The sequence below is a fragment of the Coregonus lavaretus genome (assembly GCF_964263955.1).
Source record: "Coregonus lavaretus genome assembly, chromosome: 11".
NCBI lineage: Eukaryota > Metazoa > Chordata > Actinopteri > Salmoniformes > Salmonidae > Coregonus > Coregonus lavaretus.
The window spans coordinates 33,772,895-33,800,253 of NC_139998.1; the positions used below are offsets into that span (position 1 = coordinate 33,772,895).

The 27,359-nt window shown below is 41.2% G+C and overlaps 2 protein-coding genes across 2 annotated transcripts; both read right to left on the reverse strand.

Moving 5' to 3' along the window:
* Positions 1-257: 257 nt before the first annotated feature.
* On the reverse strand, positions 258-7,184 carry syt19 (synaptotagmin XIX; the record flags this gene model as incomplete). The annotated part of the gene is made up of 7 exons (XM_084172053.1): positions 258-568; positions 692-803; positions 3,473-3,592; positions 3,664-4,080; positions 4,525-4,604; positions 4,813-5,002; positions 7,152-7,184. 7 exons carry the CDS (start codon positions 7,182-7,184, stop codon positions 258-260), a joined length of 1,263 nt encoding a protein of 420 aa, XP_084028179.1.
* Positions 7,185-11,328: 4,144 nt separating this feature from the next.
* got2a (glutamic-oxaloacetic transaminase 2a, mitochondrial) lies at positions 11,329-22,658 on the reverse strand. Its single transcript, XM_084171642.1, has 10 exons — positions 22,447-22,658; positions 21,335-21,491; positions 21,012-21,140; positions 20,854-20,913; positions 20,582-20,743; positions 20,353-20,457; positions 13,889-14,039; positions 13,600-13,765; positions 13,354-13,504; positions 11,329-13,160 (listed from the first exon to the last, which is right to left on the reverse strand). The coding sequence occupies exons 1-10, from the start codon at positions 22,524-22,526 to the stop codon at positions 13,038-13,040; spliced, it is 1,284 nt and encodes a 427-aa protein (XP_084027768.1). The 5' UTR covers positions 22,527-22,658; the 3' UTR covers positions 11,329-13,037.
* Positions 22,659-27,359: the final 4,701 nt, after the last annotated feature.

Sequence of the window (27,359 nt, forward strand, 5' to 3'; positions counted from 1 at the left end):
ACTTATTATGAAAATAAGAACTCAACTTGAGCCTAAGCTTTTTCACAAGACCTTCGATGTGGGGTTTAAAGTTGAGACACTCATCTATCAAGAAACCAAGTACTTGTAAGTTGATACTCATTCTATTTGCTTGCCCTTCATAGTGACCATATGTGGAAGAGTCTGAGGTTTCATCTTAGATTTCGTGAAAACGATCAACTTTGTCCAGTATGCTGTGCATTACAAGAACATAGTCAAAGTAGGGGGCCTGGCTGACCTCAGATCAACAGCGGATGCCACTTGGCTATTGGCTGACAAATTGATCGCATCATCAAACTCCAGTGTTCATCCTCTGAGCTCTTTCCCTTTCCAAAGGTGACCTGGCCAACCAGGCGTTTGGATGACTTCCTGGCTGCATGGATCTCGTACACAGAGACCACAATGCAGCACGCCCTGATCAGTGGGTCTGGCAGTGTGAACATCATGACTTCGTTGAAGACGGTCACTTCGCACAGGGTCTTAGTAGTGGACTTCTGATGCCGCAGCTTGAACTGGTTACAGAGGACACTGATCCTGGCATACAACTGAACTAGAACAATGAAATTGTAACTTTTTTAAACAATCACCAATCAATCCTACCTGTATCTACAACGCAACAGTATGCAACTTCTGCTCAACAATGAGTTTATCCCACAAGAAAAGTGGCATTTACCTTTGTCTATTTTACTTGGCTGAGGCAGTGCCCTGATTTTCAGCAGACCCACCTCTAGCCTCTGGAGGGTGTGGAGGTACTTTAGAGAGAGAAGCACCTCTCCAACCATGTCCTGGAAATGGTAATACTGTATTACTAAAGTCATGACAGTACACAGACAGGATTGATATAATTTGAACATACACTCCCCTACGTATTTATTTGGACAGTGAAGCTAAAAGTTAGAATTTGGTTCTATACTCCAGCATTTTGTATTTGAGATCAAATGTTTTATATGAGGCGACAGTACAGAATGTCACCTTTTACAGTGGGGAGAACAAGTATTTGATACACTGCCGATTTTGCAGGTTTTCCTACTTACAAAGCATCTAGAGGTCTGTAATTTTTATCATAGGTACACTTCAACTGTGAGAGACGGAATCTAAAACAGAAATCCAGAAAATCCCATTGTATGATTTTTAAGTAATTCATTTGCATTTTATTGCATGACATAAGTATTTGATCACCTACCAACCAGTAAGAATTCCGGCTCTCACAGACCTGTTAGTTTTTCTTTCAGAAGCCCTCCTGTTCTCCACTCATTACCTGTATTAACTGCACCTGTTTGAACTCGTTACCTGTATAAAAGACACCTGTCCACACACTCAATCAAACAGACTCCAACCTCTCCACAATGGCCAAGACCAGAGAGCTGTGTAAGGACATCAGGGATACAATTGTAGACCTGCACAAGGCTGGGATGGGCTACAGGACAATAGGCAAGCAGCTTGGTGAGAAGGCAACAACTGTTGGCGCAATTATTAGAACATGGAAGAAGTTCAAGATGACGGTCAATCACCCTTGGTCTGGGGCTCCATGCAAGATCTCACCTCATGGGGCATCAATGATCATGAGGAAGGTGAGGGATCAGCCCAGAACTACACGGCAGGACCTGGTCAATGACCTGAAGAGAGCTGGGACCACAGTCTCAAAGAAAACCATTAGTAACACACTACGCCGTCATGGATTAAAATCCTGCTGCGCACGCAAGGTCGCCCTGTTCAAGCCAGCGCATGTCCAGGCTCGTCTGAAGTTTGCCAATGACCATCTGGATGATTCAGAGGAGGAATGGGAGAAGGTCATGTGGTCTGATGAGACAAAAATAGAGCTTTTTGGTCTAAACTCCACTCGCCGTGTTTGGAGGAAGAAGAAGGATGAGTACAACCCCAAGAACACCATCCCAACCGTGAAGCATGGAGGTGGAAACATCATTATTTGGGGATGCTTTTCTGCAAAGGGGACAGGACGACTGCACCGTATTGAGGGGAGGATGGATGGGGCCATGTATCGCGAGATCTTGGCCAACAACCTCCTTCCCTCAGTGAGAGCATTGAAGATGGGTCGTGGCTGGGTCTTCCAGCATGACAACGACCCGAAACACACAGCCAGGGCAACTAAGTAGTGGCTCCGTAAGAAGCATCTCAAGGTCCTGGAGTGGCCTAGCCAGTCTCCAGACCTGTACCCAATAGAAAATCTTTGGAGGGAGCTGAAAGTCCGTATTGCCCAGCGACAGCCCCGAAACCTGAAGGATCTGGAGAAGGTCTGTATGGAGGAGTGGGCCAAAATCCCTGCTGCAGTGTGTGCAAACCTGGTCAAGACCTACAGGAAACGTATGATCTCTGTAATTGCAAACAAAGGTTTCTGTACCAAATATTAAGTTCTGCTTTTCTGATGTATCAAATACTTATGTCATGCAATAAAATGCAAATTAATTACTTAAAAATCATACAATGTGATTTGCTGGATTTTTGTTTTAGATTCCGTCGCTCACAGTTGAAGTGTACCTATGATAAAAATTACAGACCTCTACATGCTTTGTAAGTAGGAAAATCTGCAAAATCAGCAGTGTATCAAATACTTGTTCTCCCCACTGTATTTGAGGGTTTCTGCATACATATCTGTTTTATCGTTTAGAAATGAAAGCACATTATGTATCTAGTCCCCCCATCTGAAGATGTCATATGTATTTGGACAAATTCACTTATAGTGTATTCAATTTAGTCAAAGTTCAGTATTTGGTCCCAAATTCCTAGAACACAATGACTACATCACACTTGTGACTCTACAAACTTGTTGGATGCATTTGCAGTTTTTTGTTTGTTTGTGTTTCGGATTATGTTGTGCCCAATAGAAATGAATGCTTAATAATTTATTGCATCATTTTGGAGTCACTTTTATTGTAAATAAGAATATAATATATGTCTTAACCCTTCTACATTAATGTGGATGCTACCATGATTATGGATAATCATGAATTAATCGTGAATAATGATGAGTGAGAAAGTTACAGAGGCATAAATATCATATCCCTTTAAAAAAGCTAACCTCTCCTAATGATAAAATGACACAACACATTATTTACCATTCATTTCTATTGGGCACAACATAATCCGAAACACAACCAAAACAAACTGAAAATGCATCCAACAAGTTTGTAGAGTCGCAAGTGGGATGTAGTCATTGTGTGCTAGGAATATGGGCCCAAATACTAAACTTTGACTAAATGTAATACACTATAAGTGAATTTGCCAAATACTTAAAATGTGGAGACTAGATACATGAAGTGCTTTCATTTCTAAACGGTGATGTATGAAAATACCCTCAAATAGAAGATGACATTCTAAACTGTCGCCTCATAAAAAACATTTGATCTCAAATCCAAAATGCTGGAGTATAGAGCCAAAATAAACTGTCCAAATAAATATGTTGGGAGTGTAGGTCCAGATAGAGTGTATCATCCACCTTTTGTGGTGTCTGTAAATCCTCCAGAACTTCAAGAGGGTATGAGATGTTCATATCGCACAGAGAAACTCTGACCTCTCCCAGGAACCCATGCCTGGAGAACTTGTCAAAGTCTCTGACCTGCAGAAAATAGGAAAATATTTAGGTTATCTGATTTAATTAGCTAGTCAATCTAACACCATGTTATGTACCTCAAACCTGACGGTGGTGTGAGGGACATCCTCCTCCTCCAGAGAGCACGAGAACTGGTCCCCAAACGTAGGGCTGCTGTTGTCCTTCACCATATGGGTCTGCCACTCATGGAGCACACACTTCAGTGAAGGAGAGGACTGCTCCCCCTTCTCCTCCTCCTCATCATCATGCCTGGCCCATAGCAGCCGAACCCTCACAAAGGGGTCCACACTGCGGCTGAAGTCCCTGACCGGCAGGACCAGGGCCTCCAGGACGGTGATCACCAGTCTGGACTGCAGCTGGTCATAGTAGAGGGAGAAGCGCAGGGAGCCCTTCACCTCCTCCTCCAGCTGGTTCCCCAGGCTGGGCAGCTCCACATGGCTGCCCATGGACAGGCAACGGCTCAACCTCTGCGCCTCTTCATGGAGCTTCTCCACCTGGGGAGCAGATATGGTCATACTGTCTATTTCAGTGTGTTTAAGAGTGAGTTTTTGAGATGTGCTGTATTCATTTGTTGTTGTAGGCTGTTGGGTTATTTGACAAAAATACTACAGCCCCAAGCTAATTCATATGACTAACCCTAGTAACTTTTGTCAACTCTGATATCTCTCACTGTATATTAAAATGTGTGAAAACTGACTATGGTAGGCAAACACCAAGAGAAAAACTCTCTAAACCACAGCTCACTGAGATAAGCCCTCTGTTTGATTTACGTGCATCCAAGAACAGCATGACTGCAAAGATACACACAGAATGTTAGCTATTCATCGTAGTAGAAGCTTGTTGCTCCATATTTCAGTGTAGACATAAGACAAAATGGGAGAGCGTTCCTTGTGAGTAACCAAAGGAATTAATGGTTACAAGTAATAGAGAGCTCTTACCTTAAAATTAGGCCTCTGGGTTTCTGTGTGGAAGTCTCCTGTCTTTGCTGGCTTGCCATCAGATGAAAGTAAGTCATCCACTGCATTGAATAGAGAGTTAAAGCAGCATAACAACTTGTCTCCTGCTCATGAGCCAAAGTCTTATCCAAACAATGTAGGAGTTTACGATAAAGAATGTTCAGTACTTGAATTATTATTCCATCCAATTCTACTGTATATTGGTGCTTGACCCATATATGGTTTGACCAACAACCAACTGATAACTTAGATTAATTTGTGTTAACTTACCAGGTCCCTTTGGAGCCTGTGAGCAGTAACGGTATAATTGCCACACCAGAATGCCCATAGCAATCAGGAAGAGGGTTACAGAGATGCTCAGGAGACAGTACTTAACCTCTTCATTGAAGGGCATGCGTAGGTCCCCGATAGACAGGTCTACAGTGGGAAGGAAATGCATGTCTCTCTGCCATGTAAAACCCTGCAGGAAGCCATATCATTTCAGCACTTGTAATGTTCTATTCAAATAATATATTTACCCTGGTGTCCTATACGCAAAATGAGTGCAATTCTCAATGGTTAAACAACATCCATGAGATCCAGTAACAAACTTTAGGCTACGGTCTCCTTCTGGAAATGAAACTAAAATCTAATCTATGGAAAACATTGTGACTTTAACATTTCCATGTTCTCCCATCTTATTATTAATGTACATTTACATTTTAGAGAGATAACATTCTTTAGTTAGTGTTGCTGTATAACAACTCTGTCATAACAGTCATAACAAGGAAATTATAATAATAATAAATTATATCAGATAGGTAAACTAAAGATATCTATCATGTCATCTGGCTCCCCAATAACATGTTATTACACATAATGTACAAGTACTGTATATAACAATAAAGTCACCCCATATCCTTAATCACTCTATTCTGTCCATTCTTTACAATTGGCAGATACAAATATACAGTGACACACTTGCAAACATCATCTGATAGAACTACAATTATGTGTGAAGTAAGAAAGTAAGACTTAATACCTTATGACGTCATCCGTCTGTCCCTTTCCGTTCACTGTCACCTGTGTGTTCCAATTACCATACATTCATCCTCTGGCAAAATGACTCACTGATCAAAACAGTACCTGCCTATCCACAACCTGGTTTAACAGATCAGATTAGTTTCTAATGACGTTCCAAGACTGCCTCGTCTTATTGTACTTCCTCCACAAGCAGCCTTGACATTTGTGGCTAGACGGTTTCAGATTACTCTATGTCTCATTGTTCCACCAGCACTATTTGCAAAGCCACTGCTAGGTAAGGTTTATCACATGCAGTACCCAAATAGCTGCCAGATGAATGATAAGATAGTGAGCGAATAAAACAGGCTTGAATTATTTCAGCATTCACCTAATAGTGTTTGGATGTTTGAGTGATCATACATAATTGAGTTCTGAACTGAAAAGTTCTTAATAGTGTTTGTTTTGTGCAGTGACATGCAGCTCTCTGAGATAACTAAAGAGCAAACAAAAGCATTCCTAACATACAGATGAAAATGTTTTTAATCATATCCACTTCCTTGTTCCTCATTTTCTAAAAACTTTTGTGCACAACTTGTATTTCAGGTTTATCTAACATCAGAAAAACTCCTACTATGCGTCATATGGGATAACACAGGGGATAAATGTTATTTTCCAGGATACTTACTATATTTTCTAAAGACACGTAGTACAAATAAATACTTTCCATTACTATTTTCTGTAATAACGCCAAAATGCTTTTAATTGGAAAAGAGAGCCGTAAAATGCATCACCCTTTCAGACTTAACAGTGGGATATTTCTATATAATGACATAAAGAAGAACCGGATCATTCACTGCTATTATAATTGAAAATCCTCTTAGTTTGTGGTTTACAAAAAAGTCACATGGGAAGTTACTTAACCAAAGCTTTATCTTTTGTTTTATATGTAATGTAAGTACCTTAATGTGTTTGGACCTCAGGAAGAGGGATCCCTAATAAATACAAATAAGAACAGCTTTCTCAAAGACAAACAGACTGTCCACTATTTTAATACTTGCCACTTCAACCTGTTGCACATAGGCCTACAGTACAATTAATTTGTCTCTTTGTAATAACATAGGCTAGGCATACAGTATCAGTGTTACAGCAAATTAAGCTCATATACTGAACAAAAACACAGCATGTAAAGTGTTGGTCCCATGTTTCATGAGCTGAAATAAAAGTTCCCAGAAATGTTCCATACGCAAAAAAAAGCTTATTTTTCTCAACTTCTGTGCACAAATTTGTTTACATCCCTGTTAGTGAGCATTTCTCCTTTGCCAAGATAATCCATCCACCTGACAGGTGTGGCATATCAAGAAGCTGATTAAACGGCATGATCATTACACAGGTGCACCTTGTGCTGGGGACAATATGCTTTGAGGGAGCGTGCAATTGGCATGCTGACTGCAGGAATGACTGCAGGAATGTCCACCAGAGCTGTTGCGAGAGAATGTAATGTTAATTTCTCTACCATAAGCCGCCTCCAACGTTGTTTTAGAGAATTTGGCAGTACGTCCAACCGGCCTCAGAACTGCAGACCACATGTAACCACGCCAGCCCAGGACCTCCACATCCGGCTTCTTCACTTGCGGGATCATCTGCGATCAGCCACCCGAACAGCTGATGGGTTTGCACAACCAAAGAATTTCTGCACAAACTGTCAGAAACCGCCTCAGGGAAGCTCATCTGCGTGCTCATCGTCCTCACCAGGGTCTTGACCTGACTGCTGTTCAGTGTCATAACCGACTTCAGTGGGCAAATGCTCACCTTGGATGGCCACTGGCACGCTGGAGAAGTGTGCTCTTCACGGATGAATCCTGGTTTCAACTGTACTGGGCAGATGGCGTCATGTGGGCGAGCAGTTTGCTGATGTCAACGCTGTGAACAGAGTGCCCCATGGTGGCGGTGGGCTTGTGGTATGAGCAGGCATAAGCTACAGACAATGAACACAATTGCATTTAATCGATGGCAATTTGAATGCACAGAGATACCGTGACGAGATCCTGAGGCCCATTGTTATTCCATTCATCCGCCGCCATGACCTCATGTTTCAGCATGGTAATGCACGGTCCCATGTCACAAGGATCTGTACACAATTCCTGGAAGCTGTATATGTCCCAGTTATTCCATGGCCTGCATACTCACCAGACATGTCACCCATTGAGCATGTTTGGGATGCTCTGGATCAACGTGTAAGACAACGTGTTCCAGTTCCCGCCAATATCCAGCAACTTCGCACAGCCATTGAAGAAGAGTGGGACAACATTCCACAGGCCATAATCAACAGCCTGATCAACTCTATGCGAAGGAGATGTGTCACGCTGCATGAGGCAAATGGTGGTCACACCAGATACTGACAGGTTTTCTGATCCACGCCCCTACCTTTTTTTCAACCTGGTCTCAGAGCATTTCGTATTATTCTGTATGTAAATCCGTGACACTCCATTTAATATGATATATTATGTTTCGTATGGTATGTATTAATTTGTGGAGGTCCATCACCCATTTCATATTATATGTTACGAATTACAATTCGTATTAAATGTCACGTATTTTCAAAACATACCATATGTTACGATTTTGCAAACGTATGATATGTTAAGAATTCTAGCTAGGTGGCTAGGTGGCTAACGTTAGCTAGCTCGCTAACGTTAGCTAGGCTAGGGGTTAGTGCAAGGGGTTAGGGTTACATTTAAGAGTTAGGTTAAAGGGCTAAGGTTAGGGTTAGGGGAAGTTTTAGCTAAAAGTGTTAAGGTTAGGGTTAGGTGAAGGGTTAGCTAAAATAATTTAGGTTATGGTTAGGGGAAGGGTTAGCTAACATGCCTAGTAGTTGCAAACTAGCTAAAAAGTAGTAAGTAGTTGAAAATTAGCTAAAGTTGTCCGTGATGAGATTCAAACTCACAACATTTGGGTTGCGAGATGTTCACGTTATCAACCCACCCATCCACCCCCCTTTCTTATGTAACTATACCAAACATAACATATCATACTGAACGGAGTGTCTCAGATTTACGTACAGAATATGAAATGCTCTGAGACCATTTTTTTTTTTAAAGGTATCTGTGACCAACAGATGTTTATCTGTGTTCCCAGTCATGTGGAATCCATAGACTAGGGCCTAATGAATTGATGTCAATTAACTGATGTCCTTATATGAACTGTAACTCAGTAAAATCTTTGAAATTATTGCATGTTGCCTTTATATTTTTGTTCAGTGTAGAACATTACATGATGCAATTGTAATGTAAAACTGCTATCTAGGTAGTACAGTGGGGAAAAAAAGTATTTAGTCAGCCACCAATTGTGCAAGTTCTCCCACTTAAAAAGATGAGAGAGGCCTGTAATTTTCATCATAGGTACACGTCAACTATGACAGACAAATTGAGATTTTTTTTCTCCAGAAAATCACATTGTAGGATTTTTTTATGAATTTATTTGCAAATTATGGTGGAAAATAAGTATTTGGTCACCTACAAACAAGCAAGATTTCTGGCTCTCACAGACCTGTAACTTCTTCTTTAAGAGGCTCCTCTGTCCTCCACTCGTTACCTGTATTAATGGCACCTGTTTGAACTTGTTATCTGTATAAAAGACACCTGTCCACAACCTCAAACAGTCACACTCCAAACTCCACTATGGCCAAGACCAAAGAGCTGTCAAAGGACACCAGAAACAAAATTGTAGACCTGCACCAGGCTGGGAAGACTGAATCTGCAATAGGTAAGCAGCTTGGTTTGAAGAAATCAACTGTGGGAGCAATTATTAGGAAATGGAAGACATACAAGACCACTGATAATCTCCCTCGATCTGGGGCTCCACGCAAGATCTCACCCCGTGGGGTCAAAATGATCACAAGAACGGTGAGCAAATATCCCAGTACCACACGGGGGGACCTAGTGAATGACCTGCAGAGAGCTGGGACCAAAGTAACAAAGCCTACCATCAGTAACACAATACGCCGCCAGGGACTCAAATCCTGCAGTGCCAGACGTGTCCCCCTGCTTAAGCCAGTACATGTCCAGGCCCGTCTGAAGTTTGCTAGAGTGCATTTGGATGATCCAGAAGAGGATTGGGAGAATGTCATATGGTCAGATGAAACCAAAATATAACTTTTTGGTAAAAACTCAACTCGTCGTGTTTGGAGGACAAAGAATGCTGAGTTGCATCCAAAGAACACCATACCTACTGTGAAGCATGGGGGTGGAAACATCATGCTTTGGGGCTGTTTTTCTGCAAAGGGACCAGGACGACTGATCCGTGTAAAGGAAAGAATGAATGGGGCCATGTATCGTGAGATTTTGAGTGAAAACCTCCTTCCATCAGCAAGGGCATTGAAGATGAAACGTGGCTGGGTCTTTCAGCATGACAATGATCCCAAACACACCGCCCGGGCAACGAAGGAGTGGCTTCATAATAAGCATTTCAAGGTCCTGGAGTGGCCTAGCCATCTTTGGAGGGAGTTGAAAGTCCATGTTGCCCAGCGACAGCCCCAAAACATCACTGCTCTAGAGGAGATCTGCATGGAGGAATGGACCAAAATACCAGCAACAGTGTGTGAAAACCTTGTGAAGACTTACAGAAAATGTTTGACCTGTGTCATTGCCAACAAAGGGTATATAACAAAGTATTGAGAAACTTTTGTTATTGACCAAATACTAATTTTACACCATAATTTCAAATAAATTAATTACAAATCCTACAATGTGATTTTCTGGATTTTTTTTCTTCTCATTTTGTCTGTCATAGTTGACTTGTACTTATGATGAAAATTACAGGTCTCTCTCATCTTTTTAAGTGGGAGAACTTGCACAATTGGTGGCTGACTAAATACTTTTTTCCCCCACTGTACATTCAACTTTGCATAGTCAAAGCATAAACGTGCAAACCATCAACTTTATAAAATCATCCATGGTGATATTCCAAATCACCAGGGTAGTGGCTTCCAGGTGTAGTGTAGAAATTAACCATGATCCTTTTCAGTCAATCCACCAATTATGGACAACACAGATGATATGCGTTATTGTTATTTCTAGCATAGTGGTGGAAAATGGTGTTTCATAAAGAAAGTAGCATATTTTTCCAGTTATTTTTCTCCACTTTCTTGCCATTAAATCGAGTTAAGGAGGAAATCGACACCTTTGCATCCTGAATGGAGATTGTTTTATGTATGAACTGGTCCACGGGGAAGTGTATAATCGGCTGCAGGCATTCGCTTTGGTCGGTAAAATAAAACGACTCAATTTCGCCATCTGCCGCCTTTGGGCTAGGTTTCTGGCAATAATCTTACCCGGAGAAGAGCTCGCATCACCAGACTTTCCACTATTTGAAGACCGAGGCCTCGCTGGGTGCTGTTATCTTTAACGTTTAAAAGCACAACTCGTGGTTATTATGAGAAGTCATTAGTTATTTTGGGCTATTTCTTCGTATGCACTGTAGTGACTACTGACTCTACAGTACACAACGATTTACTGCAGTGGTTTAGATTTAATGGTAAGCCATTTTACGCGCATCTCGTTGCAATAACCACACCAATAGTAGGCGTATATAGCACATAATGGAAAATAAATGTAGCCTAACGTGAGTAATCATCTAGTAAAAAAAAAAAAAAAGTCTTAGGCCTTAAGCGCCTTATCCTTTCCCTTTTGCCGGACCGACCGTGGTAAGAAACGTTTACCTTCTCACTAATACAGTTTACTTTGCGCTTGAATCATTGCTGAAAATGAAGAAACTGACATTTACACAAACTGTGCAACCATCTTTATTTTACAGTGATAACTTACACTGGTCTAACATTAATAACATCTTCTGAGAAACATAATCATGATCAGATTAGTACCATTCAAATGAACTTCAGTTTAATGAATCCATGAAACAGAAGTGGATAGTGATGTTGGCCAGAAAAAGATCAGGGGTACAGTAGTTCAAATCAGTGTCTATTCGGAACAGAAACAGATGCCTCTACCAAATGTGCAAAAATAAAATAATTCTAACTCCTGAGACCACATGGTGTCAGAGTTCTGGAACTTCAACAGAGCAGGTGATTGAAAACCCTTTCAAAGCTTCTACTGACATGCTTTAGAACATTTGTGACCCTGCATACCATAATGTACAAGGTGGAGCCCACCATTAATCTTGTTCTTTCACAACACAAAGTAAAAACCATAACTCTGAATTTCAAGCCAATGCTTGGCTTTGAGGGAAAGTGTTACCGGTCGCCTGAACTGTGCTTTCCATGGCCCCTCAGAAATGTGCACCACAGGAGGCTGCTGAAGGGGAGAACGGCTCATAATAATGGCTGGAATGGAGTGAATGAAATGGTATCAAACACATGGAAAACGTGTTTGCTGCATTCAATATCATTCCATTTATTCCGTTCCAGTGACTACTATGAGCCCGTCCTCACCAATTAAGGTGCCACCAGCAGCCTGTGATGTACACCATTTAAAAGTCAGAGGGCATCTTAAGGTGCATTACATTTGACTTTCAATGATGGTCAAGAAAATGACGGGGTATGGGAGTACAAAGCAATGTGCAAGCAACGAAACACCCTTCATGCTCCTGCTAATTGAGAGTCAAAACAGTTCATACAGTATACTGTGTACAGCCCATAGATAGATTTATATAATATAGTTATATTTAATTACATGGTACATTATCAGTGGGAGATGTGGCAGTTGTTGATTGGTAGACAGTGCTCATCCGTTACAATAAGTTACAACAGCAAAATAACATCCTTAGCACACATTGTGGCTGGCTGATCATCACAATCAGTGACTCCATGCAGCACATATCGTCCCACATAAAACAAGTGCCATGACTCCAGTACCATCACCTAGAAAGGTTCCACTGGCATTATAACGTTGAAACAAAGGTTTGCAGCACCTTTTTGAAAGAGGTTTTGTAAATTAATCCTTAATAAATTAGACGCACATTTCAATAAAATTACCTGAAAGAGAGACAGTATCTTTAGTAAATAATTTTCTAGAGAAATGTCTTAATCATTATTACTTTGGAGTTCCATGTCACACCCAATAGTTGAGCACAGTTCTTAGAGACAGGGTGTGCTCAAGCCAAGTGAGAGGACTTATAGGACATGATTCCAAACAGTGATATTGTGCTCGTTAGTTTTCATTGTCAAGTATGACTTAGACAATATATTTTGAGCTCATGACCACTGCATGTATGTCTGAGGGAGGGTAATGGATATTTTTCCAGGGAACCCACATTAAAAACCTAGTCACAGATGGTCCAACATACAATATCTAGACAATGCCAACAGAAAATGCCAACAAAAATAACCCTATGGTATATCTTATTACTTTTGGGTCTTTCCCTAAAGGAAAGCAGAGGAGAGGGTTCATTTACATAAAGGTTGTTTAGTTTTTCTTGTCTGACGCTACCACCCCTCTGTCCTCTGGTGGGGACTACGGTGTGACTCCTGGTCAGCCATCTCACTTGGTCACTGCATGGATACCTTGTGCAAGGTAACCCACATTGCCAGAGGTGACACCAGCCATGGAGATACGCCCATCCTTTGTCATGTAGACGGAGAATTCCTTCGTGAGGCGCGCCACCTGCACAAGTTGAAATAGTTATACTCATTATGACTCATCAACTGCATATTAAGGAATTTGATATCTAGACAGATACTTATAGTATAGCCATGTTCAATGTTTCATCCATTGATTCCTTACCAGTAGGTGACCCAATGGAAATCACATACTATATTATGAGACAGTGTAGAGTATCAGCACACAGTTACTCTACCTGTTCAGGCTTCAGCCCTGTGAAGCAGAACATGCCAATTTGGTCAATGACGTGCTGCCAGTTCTGAGTGGAGCCCTCCTTCTTCAGGTTGGCCACTAACAGCTCCCTCATTGTGATGATGCGGTTGGCCATGCCATGCACCTCCCCCAGCCTAGGAAGAGAACAGCCATGACTCAGCTGGGCCCATATCATATTGGCTATGAGGCACAATTGAAATATGACACTTCGTGGATGACGCTTACTCACCACTCTTTGTACAGGTCTGGTGTATTGAGGATGGTGGCAGCGATGCGCGCTCCGTTCATGGGAGGGTTGGAGTAGATGGGCCGAATGAGGATCTTCAGCTGGGACTCCACACGCTTGGCCTCCTCAGCATCCTTACACACCACAGTGAAGCCCCCAACACGCTCACCTGAGGACATCACACACCACCACACAAGGCATGTTGCTTAGCTTAAATAATAAATAAATAAGGTATTTTGTTTTCCCAAAAACATTATCCTCAAACATGACCAGTGCGATTATCATAACTCACCATAGAGACCCATGTTCTTAGCAAAGGACTGAGAGAGCACAATGTTGTGGCCTTGCTCAATGAAATAACGGACAGCCCAGGCATCACGGTCAATATCACCACTGGCAAAGCCCTGGTAGGCCATGTCAAAGAACACCAGGAGGTTCCTTTTCTGGAAGAAAGGAAATTATGAGAGAACTTGTTATATACAGTGCCTTCAGAAAGTATTCACACACCTGGACTTCTTCCACATTTTGTTGTGTTACAGCTTGAATTTAAAATGGATTCAATTGAGATTGTGTCACTGGCCTAAACACAATATCCCACATTTTACTAATTAATAAAAAATGAAAAGCTGAAATGTCTTGAGTCAATAAGTATTCAACCCCTTTGTTATGGAAAGCATAAATAAGTTCAGGAGTAAAAATGTGCTTAAGTCACATAATAAGTTGCAAGGACGCAATAATAGTGTTTAACATGATTTCTGAATGACTACCTCATCTCTGTACCCCACACATACAATTATCTGTAAGGTCCCTTAGTCGATCAGTGAATTTCAAACACAGATTCAACCACAAAGACCAGGGAGGTTTTCCAATGCCTCGCAAAGAAGGGCACCTATTGGTGGATGGGGTAAAAATAAAACAATAAACAACACTGAATATCCCTTTGAGCATGGTGAAGTTATTAATTACTGTGAGGGAAAAAAGTATTTGATCCCCTGCTGATTTTGTACAATTGCCAACTGACAAAGAAATGATCAGTCTATAATTTTAAATGGTAGGTTTATTTGAACAGTGAGAGACAGAATAACAAAAAAAATCCAGAAAAACGCATGTCAAAAATGTTATAAATTGATTTGCATTTTAATGAGGGAAATAAGTATTTGACCCCTCTGCAAAACATGACTTAGTACTTGGTGGCAAAACCCTTTTTGACAAATCAGAGGTCAGACGTTTCTTGTAGTTGGCCACCAGGTTTGCACACATCTCAGGAGGGATTTTGTCCCACTCCTCTTTGCAGATCTTCTCCAAGTCATTAAGGTTTCGAGGCTGACGTTTGGCAACTCGAACCTTCAGCTCCGTCCACAGATTTTCTATGGGATTAAGGTCTGGAGACTGGCTAGGCCACTCCAGGACCTTAATGTGCTTCTTCTTGAACCACTCCTTTGTTGCCTTGGCCGTGTGTTTTGGGTCATTGTCATGCTGGAATACCCATCCACGACCCATTTTCAATGCCCTGGCTGAGGGAAGGAGGTTCTCACCCAAGATTTGACGGTACATGGCCCCGTCCACCGTCCCTTTGATGCGGTGAACTTGTCCTGTCCCCTTAGCAGAAAAACACCCCCAAAGCATAATGTTTCCACCTCCATGTTTGACAGTGGGGATGGTGTTCTTGGGGTCATAGGCAGCATTCCTCCTCCTCCAAACACGGCGAGTTGAGTTGATGCCAAAGAGCTCCATTTTGGTCTCATCTGACCACAACACTTTCACCCAGTTCTCCTCTGAATCATTCAGATGTTCATTGGCAAACTTCAGACGGGCATGTATATGTGCTTTCTTGAGCAGGGGGGACCTTGCGGGCGCTGCAGGATTTCAGTCCTTCACGGCGTAGTGCGTTACCAATTGTTTTCTTGGTGACTATGGTCCCAGCTGCCTTGAGATCATTGACAAGATCCTCCCGTGTAGTTCTGGGCTGATTCCTCACCGTTCTCATGATCATTGCAACTCCACGAGGTGAGATCTTGCATGGAGCCCCAGGCCGAGGGAGAGTTCTTTTGTATTTCTTCCATTTGCGAATAATCGCACCAACTGTTGTCACCTTCTCACCAAGCTTCTTGGCGATGGTCTTGTAGCCCATTCCAGCCATGTGTAGGTCTACAATCTTGTCCCTGACATCCTTGGAGAGCTTTTTGGTCTTGGCCATGGTGGAGAGTTTGGAATCTGATTGATTGATTGCTTCTGTGGACAGGTGTCTTTTATACAGGTAACAAGCTGAGATTAGGAGCACTCCCTTTAAGAGTGTGCTCCTAATCTCAGCTCGTTACCTGTATAAAAGACACCTGGGAGACAAATCTTTCTGATTGAGAGGGGGTCAAATACTTATTTCCCTCATTAAAATGCGAATCAATTTATAACAGTTTTGACATACGTTTTTCTGGATTTTGTTGTTGTTATTCTGTCTCTCACTGTTCAAATATATAGACTGATCATTTCTTTGTCAGTGGGCAAACGTACAAAATCAGCAGGGGATCAAATACATTTTTCCCTCACTGTATGTATGTATGTATGTACGTACATACATACATACAGGGTTGTGGGTTAGATTCCCACGCGGGGCCAGTATGAAAAAAAGATTATGCACTCACTAACTAAGTCGCTCTGGATAAGAGCGTCTGCTAAATGACAAAAGTAAATTATATATATATATATATATATATATATATATATACACACATACATACATACATACACAGTGGGGAGAACAAGTATTTGATACACTGCTGATTTTGCAGGTTTTCCTACTTACAAAGCATGTAGAGGTCTGTAATTTTTATCATAGGTACACTTCAACTGTGAGAGACGGAATCTAAAACAAAAATCCAGAAAATCACATTGTATGATTTTTAAGTAATTAATTTGCATGACACAAGTATTTGATCACCTACCAACCAGTAAGAATTCCGGCTCTCACAGACCTGTTAGTTTTTCTTTAAGAAGCCCTCCTGTTCTCCACTCATTACCTGTATTAACTGCACCTGTTTGAACTCGTTACCTGTATAAAAGACACCTGTCCACACACTCAAACAGACTCCAACCTCTCCACAATGGCCAAGACCAGAGAGCTGTGTAAGGACATCAGGGATAAAATTGTAGACCTGCACAAGGCTGGGATGGGCTACAGGACAATAGGCAAGCAGCTTGGTGAGAAGGCAACAACTGTTGGCGCAATTATTAGAAAATGGAAGAAGTTCAAGATGACGGCCAATCACCCTCGGTCTGGGGCTCCATGCAAGATCTCACCTCGTGGGGCATCAATGATCATGAGGAAGGTGAGGGATCAGCCCAGAACTACACGGCAGGACCTGGTCAATGACCTGAAGAGAGCTGGGACCACAGTCTCAAAGAAAACCATTAGTAACACACTATGCCGTCATGGATTAAAATCCTGCAGCGCATGCAAGGTCCCCCTGTTCAAGCCAGCGCATGTCCAGGCCCGTCTGAAGTTTGCCAATGACCATCTGGATGATCCAGAGGAGGAATGGGAGAAGGTCATGTGGTCTGATGAGACAAAAATAGAGCTTTTTGGTCTAAACTCCACTCGCCGTGTTTGAAGGAAGAAGAAGGATGAGTACAACCCCAAGAACACCATCCCAACCGTGAAGCATGGAGGTGGAAACATCATTCTTTGGGGATGCTTTTCTGCAAAGGGGACAGGACGACTGCACCGTATTGAGGGGAGGATGGATGGGGCCATGTATCGCGAGATCTTGGCCAACAACCTCCTTCCCTCAGTAAGAGCATTGAAGATGGGTCGTGGCTGGGTCTTCCAGCATGACAACGACCCGAAACACACAGCCAGGGCAACTAAGGAGTGGCTCCGTAAGAAGCATCTCAAGGTCCTGGAGTGGCCTAGCCAGTCTCCAGACCTGTACCCAATAGAAAATCTTTGGAGGGAGCTGAAAGTCCGTATTGCCCAGCGACAGCCCCGAAACCTGAAGGATCTGGAGAAGGTCTGTATGGAGGAGTGGGCCAAAATCCCTGTTGCAGTGTGTGCAAACCTGGTTAAGACCTACAGGAAACGTATGATCTCTGTAATTGCAAACAAAGGTTTCGGTACCAAATATTAAGTTCTGCTTTTCTGATGTATCAAATACTTATGTCATGCAATAAAATGCAAATTAATTACTTAAAAATCATACAAATGTGATTTTCTGGATTTTTGTTTTAGATTCCGTCTCTCACAGTTGAAGTGTACCTATGATAAAAATTACAGACCTCTACATGCTTTGTAAGTAGGAAAACCTGCAAAATCGGTAGTGTATCAAATACTTGTTCTCCCCACTGTATGTATGTATGTATGTATATATATACACACACACACACACACACTGTCAGCGGCATCTACCACTTGCCACTGTAGGTCTGGGCTGAGGTTTGTTTCACCTCTCGGCCTATGTCGTGTGTGGAGTTTCCTGTTGGACAGAGTGGTGAGTGAATGCACTGCTAAAAAGGCTAATTACATTTTAGTCATTTAGCAGACGCTCTTATCCAGAGCGACTTACAGTTAGTGAGTGCATCCATTTTTTTTCTTCCCATACTGGTCCCCCGTGGGAAACGAACCCACAACCCTGGCGTTGCAAACGCCATGCTCTACCAACTGAGCTACACGGGACTAAACAAAGCCTTACATCTAGGTCCCCCAGAACCAGGATTGTGAAACACTGCTCTGGTGTATGCAAATCCGGGGGAGTAGGGAACATAACGAGCATACATGAATCATTCATGATTCCACTCGTTCACAGAGGTAGGCCCGATTAGAACTCAGATCAAGAAGCCTTCTGAGCGTTGGTCAACGCTTGGAACGCAATAATAAGTGGGTAAGCGATAATTAACTAAATAAAAAGGCAAGTGAACGCTATTTCACAAATAAAAAGGTGCGTAAACGGTGCTTACCTTCTACTACATCCCTGGATGGGTCTGGCAAAACCATTCATAAACATCAATATCCTGCAGGCAGGGTTGAATCGACATTTGCCCGGGATTTTAGCTATCGATGTGACGTTTGGCGGCGCTGAATCAGTCAGTTCTGTACTTGTCTGGCTGAGTGGCAGTGTGGGTGGAATGAGCGAGCTTGCCTGGCAACCAGCGCACGAAATACGTGAGGAAATAAAACTTAGTAGTCTGCTTAGAAATTAATTCTTAAGACCAATACATTTCTAATATTTTTTATATTAATATATTTGATCACTTTCTGTTCTCCTCTCATTTTAATTCAAGTATTTTTGAAGTACCAACTTCAGAAAATGTCTGATTTTCAAGGTATTTCAGTACTTGAATTTCAGAGTGCCAAATTAAAGTACTTTAAGCACCTTGTGCGAACCTTGCTCTACCTGAAAATACATGATCTAAGTGATTTATAGTTGGTATTCAGCAGTCATAAATGTATGCCTTATTTACTTTGGAGAACTACAAAATAGTGATTTTGCCAGACAGCATATGCAGCAGCTCTATACAGATGATTCAAATACCTCTAAAAACATGTTTTCACTTTGTCGTTATGGGGTAGATGGGTGAGATGTTATTTATTTAAATCAATTTTAAATTCAGTCTAACAACAAAATGTGGAATAAGTCAAGGGGTATGAATACTTTCTTAAGGCACTGTATTTTGGCCTGGTTGGTGGATCGAATTAGGTTTCATAGGGCTACTGGGTCGTTCCACCACTTGAATACCACCAGTGTAAACTTAAACGACTAAAACCAGATATAATGTAGAAAATAATTACCTATATATATTTTTTAAATAATATAATCTTTGAGAACTAATAGTCACCAAAATAAAAGCTCAAGTAACACAGTCAGGGAGAATGGAAAATTCCCAAAACAATAAATTTAGCCGTATTGATTTTGTTTTATGTTTAAGCAAAAGAACACAGCAATAGCCATAGCAAAATGAATAGAATTACAGGAAATGTGCTTTAAAAATGCTAAATATTCTACACCAAGATGGGGGGCCTCTAAAATGTTCTCTAAAATTCAGCCGCGCCAACGGGCCGGCCGCACCCATTGCCATGCCCACCACCTAAGCCCCTTTTTTGATCCAGAAAAAAACCTGTACAGTAACAGCGTTGACCGTAACAGGGTTGACGATTTCATCTTCAAATCAGCCATAAATCCCCTTGTGACAGGGGGAATGGAAGCTTGTTGTGTGCAACAGAGATTATTGTTAAAACATTTCTAGCCTGTCTATCTATGGGTAACATGGTTGACGTGTTATACTCCACCCGCTCAGTTTTCCTCCACAAAACACCAGAAAATTGCCCAAAAAATAGTAGAACCAGCTCACCTGCTTTTACACTATGATTTGACTATTAGATGTTCAATGTTTATTTTAAAACAATTTTTTAAAGGAATAGTTTTACCATATTAAAACGAGAGTTCAGTTCACGTAACAGGGTTGACCTTAAAATGAGGGACAAGTTTCACATGAAATCTTGGGTTAAAATCTTCCTAGAAGTCACCGAGGGTGCACATAGGGACATGTCAAAACTCTGGTTTTTGGCACTTTAGCAAGTCTTTATTCATATAACAAATCTGATTTATAGAATTGTTCATATGGTCTATATTAAAGGGCACTTCATTTAATTTAACAGGCTTTTAAAAATGTTGTGCACACTTTCTACCTAAAATATCAAAGCGACGCAAAAGGCACTCATTTCGTGGAACGACCCTACTACAGCACTTTATATTTAGCTGTGTTTACCTTCACCAGGTTAGCAATCTCCTTCCACTGCTCTGGCCGAGGGTCCACTCCTGTGGGGTTGTGGGCACAGGCATGAAGCATGATGACACTTTTCTCAGGGATTTTCTGAATAAGAGGAAACAATAACACATTTGTTGATCCCAGCAGCTACTTGAAGTACACATTGATAGGGGGAGTACAATGTATACACATTGGTAGGGGGAGATTAGGCTTCTGTGCCATGTCTTACAGAGATGTCATTCAGGGCTCCCTGGAAGTCAAAGCCACAGGTCTTTGGGTCATAGTAGGTGTAGGCCTTCAGTTGCATCCCAGCGTCTCTGAAGATAGGTGTATGGTTCCCCCAGGAGGGCTTGGGCAGGTACACATCCCGGGCCTCTGTATGGAAACGGGACTAAAGGAGGGGTGCAGGAACAAAGAAATTAGGGAAAAGAAGAGACCGTCATTCAAGCCTTCATGATGATGGTTAGATCTGTAAAAAAGCAAAAGGATCAGGGCTCTTACCAGGAAGTTGGCTCCAATTCTCAAGGACCCAGTTCCAGAAATAGTTTGGACAGTGATGTTCTGTGAACAGGGAATAAACAACAAACTGTCAAAATAAGGCTTCTAAAGCTGTGCTGTAGAATCAGGATGTCTGAGGTTCCAGGAAAAGCTCGACTTACCCTGCCACTCTTGATGACCTCATTGTCGTCTCCCAAAGCCAGCTTGGCGCATGCCTTGGTAAAGTCCCCCAGACCGCCAATAGCCAGGTATTCTTTGTCCAGCTTCTTTGCAGCAATCTGAGCTTCAGCCTAAGAATACAGAGGGTCAAAGTCAAGCCAAGGTTTTTAGTTAAGTCTGTTGTTCTCGGTGTCAAAGCGATTGTAGGCAGCTAGGCTGACGTCTTTTTAACTTCTAGTCTCTCGTAAAAGTTGTTAGTTTATCAAGTTATGAGGTATATAATGATTCATTATCATCATAATCATCTAGCAGTGATTGAACACACCTTGCGAACACAGCTGAGGACATATGGCTTGCCCTGGTCATCACGGTATGCTCCTACACCCAGGTTCATCTTCTTAGGGTTGGTGTCACGCTTGTAGGCCTCCGACACCCCCAGGATGGGGTCAGGGGGACCCATCTGCACCTCGGACCACCATGAGCTGAAACAGTCGGGGAGGTAGATTGAATCACCCCGTAGAAGATAGAGCCGGTAAATCACAGACTTGCATCGACTCAATTTACACCCAATTAAGTAGTCTGATACCTTTGCACTAAGTAGGATTTTATCCAAATTAGGTGGTGGTAATCTCCTAACAGTCTGAAGTTGATTAAGCTAAAGTCTGCTTTCACACAGAGGAATGCTGGATAACCTGTGTGCAGCATCAACAACCAACCACTAATGTTGCAAGGATGACATTCTGTCCATAGGCATACATCATTTATTGCATCAATGACTACATTTTGATGGGCCTAGCTTTCTTTCAGTGGTCAGCAGTAGTACAGTAATGAAACATGCTTGACCAGTCATGTGGAGGGGAGAAAGCACTACATGCCCAGCCAGCTAGCTTGTAGCTACATAATACAAACTAACTAGTTAGTGTTTTGTGACTTTAGCACTGTCAGATAAAATCTTTGACTTTAGTGTGTAGCAAGCTAACAAAGCTGTTTCAACTCCTCCAACATAAAAAAAAAAAATGTAGCTAGCTGTGGCTATCAGGTAACCAGTTAGCTGCCAAAACACATCGTTGGATCCTAGTTAGCTTGCCAGCTAGCTACTGAACAACCTTGGTTTGTGTGGCGAGGTTGCAAATAGCCAACCAGCCTCACAAGGCCTATGAAATCCGCTAACTAACGTCACATCATTGGCTACTTTGCTAATTACCTGGACATGGCTGTGAAAAACAGTTAACTAACATGCTAGCTGTCCATTTGTCTTGAGCTAGCTAGCAAGCAAGCCTGCTCCCTTTGAGGGGAAAGTCAAAGGGTCGTTCGTCTGCTAGCTAGCTCTGCACAAGTTGTCTATGGCTGTCAGCTAACTGAGCTAGCTAGCTAACATTAACTAGCCGACTAGTCAATAAAACAACAATAAAGCAGTACTCTCGGAGTACAATTTACCTGGCACGAATGGAGAGTACACCCAATGGAGGGTGAACCCCGACGGTAGAAATTATCTTGCTAGATTTCAACAAGGCCATTGCTGGTACTCAAGACAACACGCACGGAAAACGGTTTCCTGAGTTCCCACACACTGTACTAGCTAGATCAGCTGTAAATTGCAGCACACCACCAGTGCTCAGCAGCGCAACCTCTTCTTCTTCTTCTTCAGTGGGGTTAATCGGCGGTTGGCATCCAACGTTATGGTGCATTACCGCCTGCAGCGTAACCAATCAGAGTTCAGTCTTTTTGAGTGCACTGCAGGTTTGGGAGTAGCATGTAATACACAGTATTGGCCATTTGGTGGCTATACAGCATCATAGTGGTTTATCAAAAACAAGGTCTCTTTTCAGAATATTTCAATAGGGGTTTGTAATGCTATTGTATTTATTATTTATCAGCCCACCCAGTGTACTTACTTTAAATGTTGACATCTTAAATAAGTTGATAATCAGCTCTTTATTGTCATTAAATCTCTCACATTCAAAGATCGATTAGGTTATACAGAGCACAACCCCAATGGCAGTCAAGCATACACAACTTTACCTGGAATGCTTTATTTGTTGGTTGCATTGACTATAAGTGTTACCATTGAAAAATAAGGTTTCTACCAATGCATGCAAATTATTACTGTAGCTTACCATGTCCACTCTTTGCAGTGTCTTTCAGGGCTTTATCACTCCATTTTACAAAAAATGTATCCTTATGATCTAGAATATTAGACGCAATATTAGTCCATAGATTATAACGGTGAAATAGATGTGTGTGAATGTTTGTAAATGCAATAAATGTAGAGATTCCCTCAATTCAAGGGAGAGATGTTCGGAGGGCTTTTTCTATGACTGAGTGATGACATTGCAGATTAAATTTTCATGCAGGAAGGAATGAATGCATTCCGCTGTGTATAGCAAAAGTGAGGTGTGAGTTAGGGTTAGTGAAGCAAGAGTAAGTGTACCTCTATCTCTGAGAAGCCTCTCCCTTTCTTCCCCCATCCTGTATTTCTAGCTCACCATCACCCACATGACTTCCTCTCCTGTCTGCTTCCATATTAGTCTCCCTCTCCTCTCAGATTGAAACAGCAAATCTGTTGGAAAGGCTATTTTAATATTGTCATCTATAATCTGTGTGGAAAATGGAATGGATCTTAGTAGGAATAGTTGTGGAAAAGCTCTGATACCACAATGAATCTGTAAACATAATCGAAGTTGAGAGAATATAGACTATCCTGTTGTATTATTGGATTTCCGTATTGCCTTTGTAGGTCAACATTATTATTTTGGATCTTGTATATCACCACACAAGCAGCTATGTGTTGGGATGGCCTAAGTCCATAGCAAATGTATTACAATGCATTATGGGTTTGTGGGAGCATAGCCCCTTAGGATAAAGATGGATTGCCTGTGTGCAATTATCAAAGATGCAGTCGGATGCTTAGAAATGCCTCTGTCATGTGCTGATGGCATGTTGGCAGTGTTAGACAAAATGATTGACTTAATTTACAGTGTGTTAGTTGTCCTGTGCTGGTTCAGTGATTATCACTGGAAATGGGCCAGGCCTCAAAATGTTCCCAATATGGTTTTGTTTTAATTGGGCATTGTCTACATTTGTCTATCAGCTTGCCCCTTCCCTCTACATATGTACATATTTCATTATTTAAACCATCTTGAGATGAAGCTTTTCAAACTTGTTTGTTTTACTCACAGGACCATCCATGTGCAGATCACAGGCGGCCGGTGGCACCTTAATTGGCGAGGACGGGCCCATAGTAATGGCTGGAATGGAATCAATGGAATGGTATCGAACACATCAAACACATGGTTTCCATGTGTTTAATACCATTCCATTGACTCCATTCCAGCCATTACTATGATAAGTTCTCCCCTCAGCAGCCTCCTGTGGTGCAGATATATATTATTTTGTAGTATATTGTACAGTAAAAAGGCTAATTTGTAAACAGGCTCAGTATTTATGTCTTAGTCACCAGAGTGTGTATTGGTGTTTGTGTGTGTGGTACTCAGTGGATATACTGTGCATGGACATCCATTCGATGAGTTATTTAATTCACATGAGCTATATTTAAAGAGTACATTAATAAAACACCAGGTTTCCTTTCATACAGTATATGTTTAAATAATTAGAGTTATCATTATATATGAAGCTGTTCTCTCTTGTTCTCCTCTGCATGTGTCTGATATCTAGTCATAATGTCAGTTATTAGTTAAGATAAGGATGGTGATTGCAGATTCAAAAAGCTAAAACATGTCTATCTGATTCTTAATGATATTTTAACATACAGTAATAGCATACAATAATATTGTATCATAGATCGTTACTTTTGTTCACTCTTTTCATTGACATCCTTATATGTGAAACCTATATGGACATAAACCTGGTCTTCATGAATTTGGAAAACCTCTTTGCAAAGGAGACCGATAGTAAATTGAGGTAGCACTCTGACTAAAATTTACAGTACACTAATATGGTTTGTTAATCAGTATCTCATAGAAATTACTACAAACACAAATGATAATCTCTGTGCATTGCACATTGGATTAAAAAAAAACAGTATTTTCCTGCAAAACTTGGCTTTCAATGAAAGATTTAAATAGTGATGATTAATTGATAGGAATTTCTACAAGCTCTGCTGTGAGAGAGGGAAGTTTGACTGCTGAATTATTAAGCTTGTTTTAAAAGCATCTGCACACAATTAGAGGGGATTTTACTAGAAATATGAAGTCGTGCTTCAGAAATACCCATAGAGGAAATTTAGGAATTGATACAGGTACCAGTCTTTTTAGCTAACATTCCACTCCTTGCCACTCTTGTCATTTGCCAAAAACCGGAGTGCCAAGGATTGTAAAAGTAATACCTGAACAGAGACTACAACCAGGCTAGGTATTCTCTTGTAATTATAAAAAATGTGTGAGTGTTTCTGTGTGTGGTTGCAGTACCTCCCAGATATCTTGTAATGACAGTAGGGCTCTGTCGTAGCCGGCCACGACCGGGAGACCCATGGGGCGGCGCACAATTGGCCCAGCGTCGTCCAGGGTAGGGGAGGGAATGGCCGGCAGGGATGTAGCTCAGTTGGTAGAGCATGGCGTTTGCAACGCCAGGGTTGTGGGTTCGATTCCCACGGGGGGCCAGTATGAAAAATAAAAAATTTATAATGTATGCACTCACTAACTGTAAGTCGCTCTGGATAAGAGCGTCTGCTAAATGACTAAAATGTAAAATGTAAATGTAGGGCTCTCCTTATTTGCTACCCATTCTCCACCCAGTAAAAATACTTAGTAAAAATGAGAGAATCTTAATCGTAAGATATATTTTATTAATGATTTCTATAACATCCTCATTATAACAATATTAGCCAGAAAACGCAACATAAAAAATCTAAATGTAACAGGATAAAAATATAAGGATGAAACACCAGATCAAATACATAAATGAACTAGATGGTAATTTTCCATGAAGAAAACTTGTGGGACTTGCTTTAACTCTTTAAAAGTGTTTTTGTGGTAGTGGAAGAAGTTTAAAACATTTTAATTAAGCGAAGCAGTTAAATATGGTCAAAGTTAAATTTTGTAAAATAATTGGTCTGCTTACTTTGATAGACTACTTTATCAACCTTATTACTTTGGATTGTGGAGCAGTTAGATCACACATTTCATCAGAAATCACTACATCCAGACTACTACACTTTTATACACTCTCCTACTAGAATACCACAGTATATGACAACTGTAATAACAGATTACAGAAGACAATGAGGCATTGTTGAAGTTTTAAATAAAAAATAACTATTTTTTCACAACTTATTTGGACGACAGCAGGATGTTCATTAAGTCCTCTCTGGGCTGGAGGAGGGTCAGTGGGAAGAGGGACCCACTGGCCGGAAAGGGGGAACGCCTTCATTCAGAACCCCTCTGCCCCCAGGGGGGACACACAAGTTAACTGAGCATAGCATACATCTGAGATTCATTATTTGAAATGCAATTGTAGTTTAGTTGTTTTACCATGAGCATGTAGACAGTTAAACATTTATTCTGCTTTCACAACGTATTTTGACTTTTGTTTTTTTTACACTAACATGAAGGAAGAACTAATGCAAGCAGTGAAATGTGATATCAATGTTTTGGTCAAGATTCATACCTGAGAGATGTCTGAAGTGAAAATGCAGTACATTGGGTTGTGATAGCTGTAGTACGTCTGCAGCACACCTGAATGGAGGCAACGTTGTGGTTGAGAAATTAACACTGGATTCAGCAGGGAATTATTTTCTGTGGTAGCAGCTTGTATCAACTGTGCATACCCTCTATCGTGAAACAATGCCAAGATGGGCTTGCTTGACCTGGATAGCAGATCCTTGTTGAAGTCGCCACAGACGATGATCGGTTCAGTGCCTTTAAACTATGACAATGGAAGGAGTGTGTGTGTACTGGTGTGTGTGTACCTTAATGTGTTTGTGACTTCTTACCTGTAGAAAATTATAATTCTGACACTTCAAACAGACTAAGTAAACAGGGCTATTAATGCTCAGTGAGACCATATGTTGCTGTGGTAACCAGGGAACTTTCACCAACGAAGTTACATGACAGTGGGAAGTTAGCTGAAAGGAAAATACCACTCAAAAATACATTTTGGTATTTGTTTAATTAGTCCACTGTTGATACAGTCTCATTTTTTTTGCATGTCAGCAATCAAGTTTTCAAGATAAAGAACTTTCAAAATACAGAAAGTGTCACAGTATGATAAAACACATCATACATACACTTTATGTATTTTTAATGTTCTATATCTTCAAAACTTGATTGCTGATATGCAAAACATTTTGGGACTGTATCAACAGTGGACTAAAGAAACAAATACAAAAATAT

Bases quoted from the DNA above. Each gene is read 5' to 3' on its own strand.
- got2a (XM_084171642.1), bottom strand. From the start codon at position 22,526: ATGGCCTTGTTGAAATCTAGCAAGATAATTTCTACCGTCGGGGTTCAC. The intron at 20,914-21,011 runs GTAAGTCGAGCT...CCCTGTTCACAG, and splicing joins AGGTCATCAAGAGTGGCAGG to AACATCACTGTCCAAACTAT. The intron at 20,744-20,853 runs GTAAGAGCCCTG...CCCCTCCTTTAG, and splicing joins GAATTGGAGCCAACTTCCTG to TCCCGTTTCCATACAGAGGC.